Source organism: Gallinula chloropus, assembly GCF_964237585.1.
Source record: "Gallinula chloropus genome assembly, chromosome: 3".
In the NCBI taxonomy this organism is placed as follows: Eukaryota; Metazoa; Chordata; class Aves; order Gruiformes; family Rallidae; genus Gallinula; species Gallinula chloropus.
In genome coordinates, this window is record NC_140087.1 from 2,562,751 (window position 1) to 2,577,084 (window position 14,334).

Here is a 14,334-nt window from a genome sequence, read left to right on the forward strand (position 1 = left end):
GGTCAATGGCAATCAACCCAGAGCTGTGAACATCAATGTGGCTTTTTTCCTCCAGTTGTCATTGCACTAACTGCATGTTGTTGCAGTGCCATTACCGCTGCATTTCTAGATGTCACATGCAGCAAACAAGCCTATAAACAGGCTTCTGGCTCCTTACATGGGGTTTAAGGCTTAGGTAACATGCTTGTTTTGCAAATGGTTGGTGTAGTGGAAGATGTCAAAGCTTTCAGTCAGAGGCTGTTGCCGCCACGTCGCAGCTGGTAGACTTGGTGGCTGAGCACTGCTGCTTCAGTGTTTTCAGGGCAAAATCAGGTGGCCCAGCTTAAAGTGGTGACGTAAAACCTTACAGATGTATTTGGATAAGCAGATTTGGGAGCAACTACATAATTAGGGTAATGGCTGCTACGGTACTTGTAGCCCACTGCGATGTGCAGCTGGGTGATACCCATCTGGATTGGAAGAGGATATTTGCTTTTCCCTTCTGCTCCCAGACCTCCAGCTGCTTGGACAACTATTAGTGCTAAGGAGTTCAGGGAGAAGCTTGGGAGTTTTGAGGAGTGTAACTCTCTGAGAGCGGGAAGTACTGTATAGCTACAGAAGTTACAAAAAAAACCCTATTTCTAGATTAAATAATAGAATTCACATGGAAAAAAGGCATCTGATTATTTCAGGCTATTTGTATTTACCCTTTTCCTTTATTTGAAAAGCTACCTATTTTTTCAAGAAACAAAATCCTGAAGGCTGGCAGTCATGTCAATAAGAATCTGGGATACTAATAATCAAGTGTGCTGTTACACACTGGTTTTAGCACTGTATAAACTTTTACCTGTGTGGGTCTGGAAAAACTGAGACATAACTCCAAAGGAAGAATTAACAGTTTGTTTCCTGGGAGGGGGGGTCTGTGTGTTTTCTCAACTTTTGCCATACTGAATGGCGAATAGTAACCAATGGGGGCTATTAAAGACTGGCTTCTAGACTTTATATACATATAAGTTTGTCTAAACAACAATCTTATGAGTTTGGGGATTTTTTTTAAAAAAACCTTTGGGGGATGACCTGCAGGAGAAGAGCTCTGTGGAGAAGGACCTGGGGGTCCTGGTTGATGACAGGGTGGCCATGAGCCAGCAGTGTGCCCTGGGGCTGAGAGAGCCAATGGGATCCTGGGGTGCATCAGGAGGAGTGTGGCCAGCAGGTCGAAGGAGGTGATCGTCTCCCTCTGCTCTGCCCTGGTCAGGCCCCACCTGGAGTGTTGTGTCCAGTTCTGGGCTCCCTGGGATAAAAAGGACAGGGATCTCCTGGAGAGAGTCCAGAGAAGGGCTACAGAGATGATGAAGGGCCTGGAGCATCTCCCCTGTGAGGAAAGGCTGAGTGAGCTGGGACTGTTCAGCCTGGAGAAAAGAAGACTAAGGGGGGACCTTATCAATGTTTATAAATATCTTAAGCATGGGATGCAGGGGGAATCAGCCAGCCCCTTTTCAGTGTCTGTGGGGACAGGACAAGGGGCAATGGCTGCAAGCTGGAGCACAGGGAGTTCCACACCAACATGGGGAAGAACTTTTCCCCAGTGAGGGTGAGGGAGCCCTGGGACAGGCTGCCCAGGGGGTGTGGAGTCTCCATTTCTGGAGAGATTCCAGCCCCGTCTGGACGCCTATCTGAGTGATATGTCCTAGGGAGCTGCTTTGGCAGGGGGGTTGAACCCGATGGGTGCTCGAGGTCCCTTCCAACCCCTATGATTCTATGAAGTAAACACTGGTTTTGTTCCTCCTCATTCCCTTTGTCTTTTGATTTCATGCTCATTTTTGTGAGCACTGCATTTGATCTAAGGAAATTTTAGATCTTGGGGATTTCTGTATTTTGAGCTGGTGTGTGTGTAGTTTGGGGTGAGAATGTGCAGTTTTGTGGCAGAGGAGAGTTAAGGTGTCCTGGCTTCCCGCTGTGTAATTGCACAGATCTGCAATAACTCTGCATCGCCTACACCATCAGTAAATTCTCACTTACAATTTTATAGTTTCTTAAATTAGCAGAAGTTATTCACAGAATGGTATTTTCAATAAATATGGCAAAATGGAACTTCAGGCATTTGAGAGTAATATATTTTTCCATAAACCATGTTGTGTGCATATATAAATGATAACGATGGTGATAATGTACTTTCTCCACTAAACTCCTTAAATGCTACCTGGTGGAAAGCACATAATGATGAGGTATTCTGTATATTTGTTACCCAACATTGCTTTTATAGTAATTTGCTTTTCAGGATTAATTTTGAGCTAACAAGCCATATAGGAGACATTGTTAAAACCAGATAATTTCTTAATGTAGAGTTTTGCATAGTTGAATTTTATAACATCAAGTGAGAAATTATTCTTGAAAGCACATGGTTTTTAAAGCAGGCTGTTTGTTGAGGCTAAAACTTGAAAGTTGATTAATGTGGTCAAACAGGATCACTTTTTAAAATTTTTTTTCTGTCTCTCTCTACTCCCACTGACGCCCCCAATTTAATGAGTGACTTCATTAGCAAAAGGCAGGCTGCCTTTATATGTTATCAGGAAAAAGTGCTACAACAAGGTCTAACAGACCCATTTTAAGTAGTAAGTGATCACCTTAAGAAATGGTAACAGTCCATAGTCCATCCAGTAGTTACCATCAGGTGGATCAGACCACACTTTTATGTTATGTCCTGCCCTGCTTAATACAACCAGTCTGGATAGTGTAACTTCACCTTACACCCCTGTGTAAAATACCTTTCTACAGTAGACATCTGCATTCACCCAGAGCTTTTTGTGTCCCGAGGACATGATTGCATCACTGAACCAGCTCACTTAAAGCTATCTTAGTTATCTCTACATCAAGAGCTGTCTCTTGCATGATGGTAATAACTTGATATCAAAAGCTGTACAGCCTGCAGGTTAGAAGATGCATTGAACATCTTCATTCCCTATAACCGAATCCTGCCCTTGCAGAGTTTTGAAAGGTACAAGTACAAGCGTGAGCAGTACGTCTTAGTGGTGCATGTAGTAGAAATGCACTGGAAGCACTAATCTGCTCTTTCAGCAAGATCTGTGGACAGCAGGGCAGAGGGTGTTGCTGGAACATCGTCTCCTCAGCGTTGTTCCTCTGCATGTGTCCAAGGTTTCACGGCTAGTGAAGCAAACAGACGCAGCACTTCCTTCACTTGATACTTCTGAATCTTTTAAGGTCAGCTCTTTCATAATTGGCTATAAATTCATGGACATTACTGTTTTCAGAGTATTCATTGTGAATTTAAATTGCTGCTCAGTGGAACATTGCTAAAGTCTTCATTAATTTTAGTTTCAGTCCCTAGTAGCAGCAGACACTTGATGATTCACATGATTCTGTTTTCCTTGTAGTTTCCTACCAGAATAGTACCAGTGAAGGGACTGATCTGCATGTCATAGAGAGCACAAGAGACAGGATTCTTTTGTTGTTTGTTTTGCTACATATGACTTATCAAACCAATATATACCTACACTTATTAGGACTTAACAAGACCAGCCAGGAAGCTGTCTTTCATATATAACTGTATCTAATATACTGGAATTTCCAGGTAGCATTCTCATTATTGTGTGGCAAGATATGCTGTGGTAGTTTGTTTCATTAATTGAAATGCATATAAATATTTATAAGCTGCATGTTCTTCATTTGAAAAGCACCCAGTAATGTGAGCTCAGGATATTTTTCTGTATTATCTGGAAGCAGGTCATGTAAGGAGGTGCTCACCTGTTTACCTGGCACCAGATTTGTATGCAGAGCCACCTGTGAGACTTTGCTTAACTTCTACAGCTTCTTATACCATCCCAAATCTGACTACAGGTTAGCCTGAAGCTGAATTTATTTCATTTTTTGCACGTAAGCCATCCTTTGAGAGGGATCAAAAAGCTCTTTCAGAAGGAGCCGTAGGGGCCCATGAAACAGTGTCTCTATCCATTTCAGCGGCAGTGACCTTTTATGTAGAGAACAGTGGTATCTAATTTTTTCATACAAGAGCTTAATTTATAATATCACAAAGCTTCGGGACCTTGAGGACCCCCCGTGTTAGGCATAACTGGTAGCTGCTGTCACTCCTCCCCCTTTCCCCGGCAAGGGACACGTGGAAGGACTAAGACAGGCGCAGTATGTTGCAACGCAAGATGAGGCAGCAGCTTTTATCTGAGCATCATCTCACTACCCTCCTCTTTCAGAATGGGTGCAGAGAAGCAGCTGGTGGTGCCAGGCATCCCTCTGTTCACCCATGGAGCCTGTTGAGCTCTTCTCCTTGGGGCAGCCATGGACCCCGGTTACCATGGTGACAGGGATGAACCTGACACTTCAAGGCACAGCTCGGGAAAACCACGTTTTCAGTTCATAATCAAATAGAATTTTTCTTTTTAATAATGCTACCCTAATTTAGAGTCCTGCAAGCCACAGTTTAGATGTACCCAAACCCTAGTGAATTTCTGGCGCGCCTTCATCTCCCAGAAGCTGTGCTCCACAAGAGAAAGTCTTTGGAAGATGTAGGGAAGGGACGATTGTAGGGATTCCTTTCTCAGTAAATGTATCTCCAGCTTTCAACTTGAAAAAGAAGAATCTTAGGTAGGCCAGTGGTGTACCAAACTGACTCACAGGAGGAAATCCATAAGACCTCATGAGTCCATGTGCACAGTTTATTGGAACAAGTTGCATGTCCCATCTCCCCCATCCCTGCAAAAGCACATTCAAGTTTTTTCATCAAATACAATCAGCTGAGAGTTGTTTGGGGTTTTTTACATAATTAAGCTAAAAGGAGTTAGGGATCTTTTTTCTCTGAACTTGAATTTATTAATTACCTTTCAAACTTGTGAAAATTGCCTTAATCACACAATGATTATCATTCTAGAGAAGCTGTAACAAAACAAAATGGATGGAGATGGAACAGTCTTTCTGGGCAGATGAATAAAACACAGGGCTGACCAATCTGAAACAAAATATTAATCAGTGAATCTCGCTTAATTTCTCAAAGAGCCCTTTTCTCAGGTGGTAGACTGACATATCACCAGAGCTGGCTGAAACTCCAGTTTCATTTGATGTTATCCTGATGTTACAGTGTTGAATTCATTCAGACATCACTCCTGGTTTTAATTAAAAGTTTTTGAATGCCACATAACAAAGGTGCAGAACAGATTATCTTGAGTAGAGCTATTTTGAATATCAAGCTATGCAGCAGTAACACCAGTTTGTGAGAATTCAAAGATCTGCCACAAACAGAAATTAACATTCAAAGAAAATGCAGTGTAATAAAATAGCAGCTTTAATCATGCATAAAACAGAGTTTCTTCCCTTGCTCACACAAAGGAAACCCAGGAAAAAATGCTGTGAATGTTAAGAGAGTCAAATGGTACAGTGAGAAGGTTACATATAAAATCTTGTTCAAAACCTCTGATTTTGAAGCTGTCTTTTAGAAGACTGGCTGTTCTCTGAGTGGTACCATACAAGTAGCCCTGCAAAACCCTACCAGAATTTTATGCTTGAATAATTTCTTTTGGATGAGCGAGTAGAATATCATTATCTTGATTCCAGCACCATCTCCTTAGGACGGTGTAGGTGAATAGATTTTGTGCTGAGTCTCGTAAATTCTCTGACAATTTTGCAAGGCTGCGTGTAAATTCTGAGCTACAGAAGGAAGGAGAAGACAGGAAAGCAATATGTGCCGTGACTGGATTCCTTATGCCCTAGTATACTTTAGGAATTAAGTGTGAGTATTAGTCAAACGCTCCATTTTAAAAGTGGGTGTTAGATTTGTAGGTGTATTTGATTAAAAGCATTATAAATAATTTAGAGGAATTGGGTACATCAGCAAATAATGAGAATGAGATGGACTCTAACTCACCACCTGGTTTGAATTTTGCCATCCCTGAGAGTGTTACCAGTCCGAACCTGGTGATTTTGTGATGTTTACTGCTCAACTTCATGCTACTGGTCATGGATGTCTACTGATCAAGAAGATTGAATATTGTCCTTGAGTAAGGAAGGCTAATTCTGTGATGACTATTGGCAGTGTGTCGAGCCAGAATCACTGGATCAGTCTGTTTTATAAACGTTCAGTGTCGTCTGCAAACCTGCTAAAGGTATACTCAATCCCACTGCCCACTTCATCGATGAAGATACTAAACAGTACTGGTCCCAGTATGGACCCCTGAGGGACACCACTCGACACTGATCTCCATCTGGACACTGAGCCATTGACCTCTGGATGTGATCATCCAGCCAATTCCTCATTCACCAAACAGCCCATCCTTCAAATGCATGTCTCTCCAATTTAGAGAGAAGGTTTTGGGGGACCATATCAAAGGGTGGCATCCATAGCTCTGCTCTTGTCCACTGATGTAGTCGCTTTGGCCAGCCTTACTCCAGTGTTAATTTTTACAATATCCTTGCACTTTACTGTTTTCTTCACAATTTGACCCTAGCCATTCCATAACTTAAATAATTTTAGACCATTTTTGCCTTGTTTAGAAATATACAGTAATATACTCCAATTATCCAAATAATTCCATTTTTAACTACTGCGTATCTCTGATTTTGAAAGAAGGATGTTCTTGGGGACCATGTTACAAGGCTTACAGAAGTCCAAATAGATAACATCAGCTCTTCTCTTGTCTGCAGATGTAGTCACTTCATCATAGAAGGCCTCTAGGTTGCTCAAACAAGATTTTCCCTTGGTGAAGCCTTGATTATTTGAGTTGCTTTGTTTGGCAATACCAACAGTTCAGCCTATAGAAGAGCCACTTCAGAGAACGAAAAATCCTGACAGCTTTGTCTGGAAGATAGAGCAGTTTCTCAGAGTAAATACAGTTTCTCTTGCTGCTCTAGTCCTTGTGCAATCAGCAACCAAGATACATTGACTTACACATGTAGATTTAACACATAGGCACAAGGTTTCTGTGTTTTTCTCCTTTGGTTGTGTATATGTAACATCACACATGCTTATTACAATACAATTTGAGTTATCTAAATTGAAACACAAATAGCATGATAAGCTTTAAAATACATTGTTTCATTAAATGATTACATGCTGCTTTTCAGTGGCTCCCCCAGCATAATAGACTTTGTTGCATACAAGGCACATACAGGTAAATAGTAGATTACAGTGAGTTTTCTAGCTGTAATTGCTTTCATATAGTCCCCAAATGTAACAGTCTAGAGAATGTATATAATATCTGCTGCTGGAAACATGCATGTAGTAATCCTGGCTTCATTTTAGTTGAAATGCAATTTTTCTGTTGATACTGGGGAGACAAGTTGCCTTTTGCCAATAGATTTTAGCATTTTGGATATAGGAGGCTCAGCCACTGGTTATAGGTTTGCTTAGTCTACGCCTATTCAGTATCATTTTTCTTCACCAGCTTTATCTTATAAGCAGCATTAAATCTCATGGAACGTGTTACTGTCTCTTACTTCAAAGGTTTTAGTGTAAGGAAGCCAGAACAAATGGAGAAGCAGTTGATATTCTCCTGGCTTTCCACTGTTCTAAAAGTTGGACAGATGCTGAATTTTGACCATCCAAACTCAGTCATTTCATACAGAATATGCAATAAAACACCCAGTGCCTAAGTTAGGTGAAATAGTAACTCCCCTCAGTAACCTTTCCTTCAGATTTTCTGAGAAGGGTATAGTTGTTTCTCTAAGGTAACTTTATCTGAATGAAATAACATTGTGAGTGGCCAAGCAATAATTTTATACGTGGTTCTAAGAAGCACCTTTCCCATCTGCTCTCTCATCTCTCACTAATACTCCTATGAAAAAAACCCATGTCCTGATCAAGGCTCAAAGCCTGTACTTTTGGATGTATTTTTGAGCCTTCAACTTCTGCAGTGCATCTTCAGGTCACGTCCACTCCTTGTGATTGGTATTCTGAAATCTCGCAAAGACCTGGCCTTAAATCTCCATCCACACAACTAAAGCTCTTGCTCAAGCCTTAGTTATTTTGCAGCTTGAGCAGTTCTTACCTTTGAGAGGTCAGAGCTACCCAGCTGTGTTCATGGTGTACTCATGGCAATTCTAGACATATGGCCCTCCTGCATGCTCCCCTCTCTACCCTACCCACGTCCTTGCTGTTTCTCAGTGCCACATACAGCAAACAAGAGGTTTTTTTTCCCTGTTGGCACATAAAGCCACTTACAGTTTAGCTTTTATGGGTCATTTTAAGCTTTGAGACTCTTGCACACTTCCTTCTTTCAGTTCCACCTCAGAAGTCATCCCCATTGTTCCCTTTGTTAGACAGCATCATGTGTGTATCTGGCATTCATTCTGGCTTACATGTGGTATGTACACAGCTACACATGTGCACACAGCACTTACCTGTTCCTGACTCTCACCCCTAGACACCTCAACAGCACACATAATGTAAACAAAATATAGTATTGAGTCCATGCAGGTTATGTATGCAAATGTGCCTGCAGGCATGTATTTACACAAAGGAGGAAGCATTTAGTATTTCTCAGCAGGCAAGAGTTCAAGCTGTAGGGGGAGGGAGATGGTTATGATGATGAAGTCTTATGATGATGATGATGATTACATTTTATGATTAGAGCACAGCCAGATCTCTCACTGTCTGCCTAGCTTTCACACGGCTGCCTGGAAGAGAGCATGTTCCTAACTCAGAAGGTTGTTCTGAGGGTAGATTGTTAGTAAGCAGTTTAGATACTTGCTGAGATGGAGGTTACAGAAATAATAAAGGGTGATTGTAGACATCAGCGTGACCCTTCCCTCAAAAGATAATATGGGCTCCTGCACATGGAACCCAAATAGAAATGCTCTGAGTAACACGGTTAAACACAAAGTATTTGATACCAGTTGTCCCTGGTGCTGCCTACACTGGCTTTCTGAAAGGCCCAACAGAGAAGATTTTGGAGGGGGGGCTGGTAATCTTTCCCTTTTGTGGCTTCACCCTGGTTTTCGTTCTGCTTGTTTCGGTAGGCTGTGGAGAAGCCCTCGGATTTCAGACTAAAGGGCATCGTCTGTGTAATGGCATAGGCATGATGGTACCAAGAGCTTGTAACTACTCCAGCTGCAGCTGCTGGGAGGGAGGAGAGGTTAAGTGGCATCTGCTGCACGCCCAGTGGAGAGCGAGAGGAGAAGGGTCAGAGAGAGGGAAGCAGGCACGCGCACGGACCCATCCGTGCCTGTGAGCGGGGAAAAGGCAAAGTGCTAAGCCACAGCCTTGGAAAGTGAGGGGTAGAGAACTGAAGAGCCGTTTCCTATTTTACAAGTAAACATCTCATGGGATTTTACCCCTGGCTGAAACCTATTTATATTTTCTGATCTTTTTGCCAGGCTGAAAAGCCCCGTGTTCCTGGATACTTTATACGCCAGGCTGGGATGCAGAGAGGCACAGACTGAACGGCTGTGCGCTTTCATATATATTCTGTTTTCCTCTCTGCTGTAACCTGTGGCCTCAGCCCTCTCTGTGCTACAGAATGGTTTCATCTCTGTGTGGAAAAGAATTATTCTTTTTTCAGGGTCTATAAACAGAAATAAAACTACTGCTGACTTTAAGCTTGGCTTTGTTGATGGTCTTATTTGGAGAAACAAAATTCTCAGTAGAGTCTCACTTGGGCCAGATGCTGTAAGGTGAATTAATATACAAAGCTGGACTGAAATTGGGTGAAGGAGAGAAGAATAGAGTTTAGCGTGCTGGCTGTTGCTTGGAAAAGAGAGCTTAATTTACGCTTTCTGAATCAACATAATCTCACAAGTCGATGTTAAATATTCCATATTTAATGTCTGAAAAAATAACATTGAAGGAAGTAATAGTGATTCATTTGGTAGATTGTCTTCTGCTTGGTAATACAGTAACTTGTTTGGAAATCCAGATGCGTATACATTTCTGTGTACATGAAGTTATACGTGTATATGTGTGTGTACTTCTATGCACACATGTATAGCCATATACTTGGTGTTGCAAATGCATGGCATATAGATTGAAATTTACAGTGTGTCTATGGGTAAATGTATAAACACATGATGCATGCATCTACCTTCTGAATACTGTGTTAAAGCATACATGTATTTGGAAATTATCACCAATGATGATTTTCTTCTCTGTGGTGCTTACGTGTTTAAGCAACTTCTTTTTTAATTCATTTAGCAGCAGCAACAGAAGAACCTGAAGTGATTCCAGATCCAGCTAAACAAACAGACCGAGTGGTGAAAATAGCAGGAATAAGTGCTGGAATTCTGGTATTCATCCTACTTCTCCTTGTTGTCATATTGATCGTCAAAAAAAGGTAAGAAAATTATCTGTGCTAATCCCTTTGTTGGTTTTTTTTTTTCTCTCCCTATCAAACAGTAACTAAATGGGTATTTTTTTTACAGGTCTTTAAATAAATAAATAAATAAATAAATAGTTTCAGGACCAAAAGCTCACATCAGTTTTTGGATGAGTTCCTCGTGTTTCACGTTGGTTTTGCTGTGATTGTTATGATGGGTTCAAAGAGAGGATTTACTTATATTTGCAATCAAATAGTTATACTTTTCCTCATACTTAGTTATTTCTAAGTAGTTTTAAGTTGCAGTTGGAGGGATGTACAGAATATTGAAATGGGTGGAATTGAAATTCATGGAGCCTGGGGTTTTTAAGCTAAGAAAAAAAAAAGAATAACTTACTGCACTTTTCATGTTGCAATCGCCTAATGAATTTGATTTTCTATATGCAGCTCTAATGAGTTATTTGTATCTGTATGTTATCCAACTTGCAAAATAATGTAATTTTATACCTCTATTTATGCTCTTGTAAGCCTAGAGTTTTTTCTTAAAAGTCATAGCACATCACTGTAAAATTATCTAGCGGGTCCTTAGTGCATGAAATTGTTTAAAAGTGTATTAATTTGAATGAATTTTTATTTTTTCCAGTGTTTTTCTTAGCCAGTAAGCAATATCGCCATCTTCTGGCACTGTGCAATGCTAACTCTGCGTCCAAATGCTCCTTCCTACCCGTAGTGAGCTGTGCTACCTTACTGCTCAGTCAGTTTTTAAGAGTCACCATTTCCCAGTTGTCACAACTCTCTTAACCCAGCATAAAAGTTCACGATGTGGCTCTATAAATCCTTAGTTGATGGCATGAAACCAACTCCTCTCCTGTGCACCCTGTGCCTGGCGGGTCCCCTTTGCAGGGCACAAGCTGATTTCTCTTGGGTAGAGTGAGCCCCTTGTCTTCCAGTGGTCTCTGCGATACCTTCCCTTGCCTTTTGCAGAAGTCATCATGAAAAGTGTATGTGTAAATGTTGCGAATGCTCCTCTGAAATATAGCTTGCTCTAATTTTTAAAGATTAAGGGGGAAAAAGAAATGAAATCTTTACCTAAGATCATTCTGTATGTTGTAATTACTGGTTTGCATTAGATCTTTTTAATTTATTGCCTCTTTACAATTATCCCTGGAGATATATAACTTGGAGAAGAAACGTCTGCATTAGAAACATTAGGTATGCTTATAGTGTTCTGTGTTAGTTAGCTACATATGTGATTTTTTTCCCCAAAGTGCTTTTACTTTTCTCTGTTGTTTTACCTCTGTGGTTGAGAATTAACACATAGGCAAAAGGTCCAACTCATCACCTGCAGCAAAGCCATCCAGTCAGCCAGTGTTCTTTTATTTACACACCTTGGGAAAAAACAAAACAACAACAACAAAAAAACAATCCCCAAACCCTGGTTTTCAGCTTTCAGGAAGAACTCTCTATTTTGTACTGTTATTGCAAGGTAGGCGCTGGGGAATATCCTCTCCTCGGTGCCTGTTGCAGTGGTCCCCGATGGTATAACAGACGGCTCCGTGTGTGCGCACGGGTGTGTGCGTGAGTGTGTGTGAGAGAGAAACTGTCGACCGCTGTAGATTGTCTGTCACTTCCAGATGGGATTGGCTAGTTTTGCAGGTAACCAAGCAAAAAAAAAACCAAAACAGCTTAAAATGCAACGTGCTCATTTTTCCTGTCCTTTTCACCTCTTGCATTCAGAGTCCTTTTAGACTCGTAGTTTCTCTGTTGAATTGTTTGGTGGAAGTAAGTTAATCATGTCTGCGAGATGATACTTCAAAATTTCCCCTTCCTCCCTAACCCCCCGTTCCCTTCTCTGACCCTGTGAAGGCAGTACCTTCTCAGGAGTGATACTTGGTCATCATTCTAAAGCATATATCATTTCCAAAGTCCCGTGCGATTTTCTATTCAAAATAGGTGAGAAAATTAACCCATTTAATGAATCTTAAATGTTTGGCCATTTGCCATCGTGATAGTTTATTTGGTTGTCTATTGCAGATGTCATAGGTGTGCCATTCTCTCCCTGCCCCACACGTAGGGAAAGAGGGCAGAGGGGTTTTTTTTAATACCAGGGTTAGGCAAGGTTTCTTACAATAAGCATAGAAAACCTGTGTATTGCCTGAGTTAAGTCAGCCCAGCTAGCGAATCAGGGCGTGATGAAGCCAGGAGCAGCTGTGAAAACCCTGACACATTCACACGGACACAAACACACTTCACTTAGTTGTGGTGGGACTGAAAGCCGATCTGTTTGAGTCATCTTCTGTAGTGTACATACCCAGTGATCATTATGTAGTATCCCTTTTGGTACCTGAGTTGACCGCAGCTTATTACACGGAAAAGTCAATTAAACAATGGTTTCTGCATTTTCATTGGTTTATTAAGTCCTGTGCACAGCCATCGCTATCTCAATCTGATTAAATGCAGCATTACATTTTATTGAAAAATGGAGTTCTAAGCAGTTTTGTTCACAAGCTTGAGATGTTTTAGGCTTTGCCTGATCATTTTGTACAAATTGGTTTGAAGTTTTCCTGAATGAAGCTCTTAACAGCTCTTACAGAGTTTTACTGGAGTAATCAAACCAGCTAAGAAAAGGGATACTGCATCTTTAACAAGCAATGCCATTTTTATTTTCCAAGTCACTGTTGGACTATTTCCAAGTGTCCTTCATTTCCTTCCATTTGTTTACCTTCCATATTTTTAATGCTCAGCATGACTACATCAGCATCTCCAATTGTTAAGATTTTAAAATAGAAAACATATGTTTGCATTCAGGAAATGTGTGGCATATATGTCAGTACACACGTCTATCTGTTGTAAACGTGTGTTCTTTACACCGTGTGTACTCATATAGCTACATACAGTACGCATACAAACATATATGTATACACCTGTGTACCGATGAAAGTGTTAAAATGAATGACATGAAATTTGTTTTCTGATTAAATGTATTTATTAATGCAATCTTCAGCTTTTGTAGCCGAAAAGTAAAAGGCATATTTACTGCACAAGATTTGTACACAGCTGTTCATTTGTCATGACATCTTAGGTGGTAATCATTATATTATGCTGAACTGCATGTTGGAAATACACGATCCATTTAATTTTCAAATTTTTTTGGCAATAAATGAAATCTCAGCATGTAATTTTCTCAAGTGATCCTTCTAAAAGACAAATCATTTTTATATGCTAGTGTATTTTTTTTTAATTGCATGGCAAAGTAAAGCTAGTTTGTGCATGAGCAAGTTGAAATGCTAACCAAAGAAACATGAATTTTTCAATTTTTTTTTTTTTAAACGCACATTTCTCTGCTTTATTGAATGTGACAGAGTCACGCTTTTCATTCACCATTGCTTCTCTTTTTCCACTGTCTGTGATTTGCTTGCCAGGAGGAGCTACTATTCTTACTCCTACTATCTGTAAGTAGAATACGGGTGACTTACTATTTTACGTGTTTTAAAGATGCAGTATCCCTTTTTAAAAAAGAAAAGCCGTGTCTGTAATTCTCCTTAAAGTTTCATCAATAGCTACCTTTATTCTCAGGCTTGAAAAATTGCTTGTATCGTTGTTTGTGTTTACTCTTGCCTTGTTTTTTTTAAAGGGATATTGTATTTCTGACTGTGTATTAAGACTTTCGCTTGTTGCTGAAGTTTTTCCCATAACTATCATTTTGGTTTATTGTAATCATAATTTAATTTGCATTATGATTCACAGCGACACATCACACTCAGGGAATAAAGCTCTTTCCCCATTCCCCAGCTAGAGAACTGAGGTGGTAGATCACAAATTGTTTTTCCTTAGTGTATCAGCTCAGGAGCGATCCCGTGCGCCACTTTTTCTCACGCAGGTCGTAGGCAGATGCCAGACCATAGACCTCTGCCCTACAAGTGGCAGAGCAACACGTCGACCTCTGCAGTGCAAACCTTTTCTTATTTTTTTTTAAATTTACAGAAGTACTGCTTGTTGCTTGGCAGGGGCTTTTTCAAACACATTGCTAAGTCTGGGTCTTACTTTGTGCCACTGGTTTGCATAAAGTTCTGCTTTGTGGAAGCAA

At 40.6% G+C, this 14,334-nt stretch overlaps 1 protein-coding gene across 2 annotated transcripts in view; it reads left to right on the forward strand.

The window, feature by feature from the left end:
- Positions 1–14,334, forward strand: part of PTPRK (protein tyrosine phosphatase receptor type K) — a gene marked incomplete at its 5' end in the record, with an annotated part of 400,356 nt that overhangs the window by 353,618 nt on the left and 32,404 nt on the right. For both annotated transcript variants that reach the window (XM_084262490.1, XM_084262491.1), the window contains one exon: positions 10,127–10,265. In XM_084262490.1, coding sequence (XP_084118616.1) covers positions 10,127–10,265 — 139 coding nt within the window. The remainder of the gene's footprint in view (positions 1–10,126; positions 10,266–14,334) is intronic.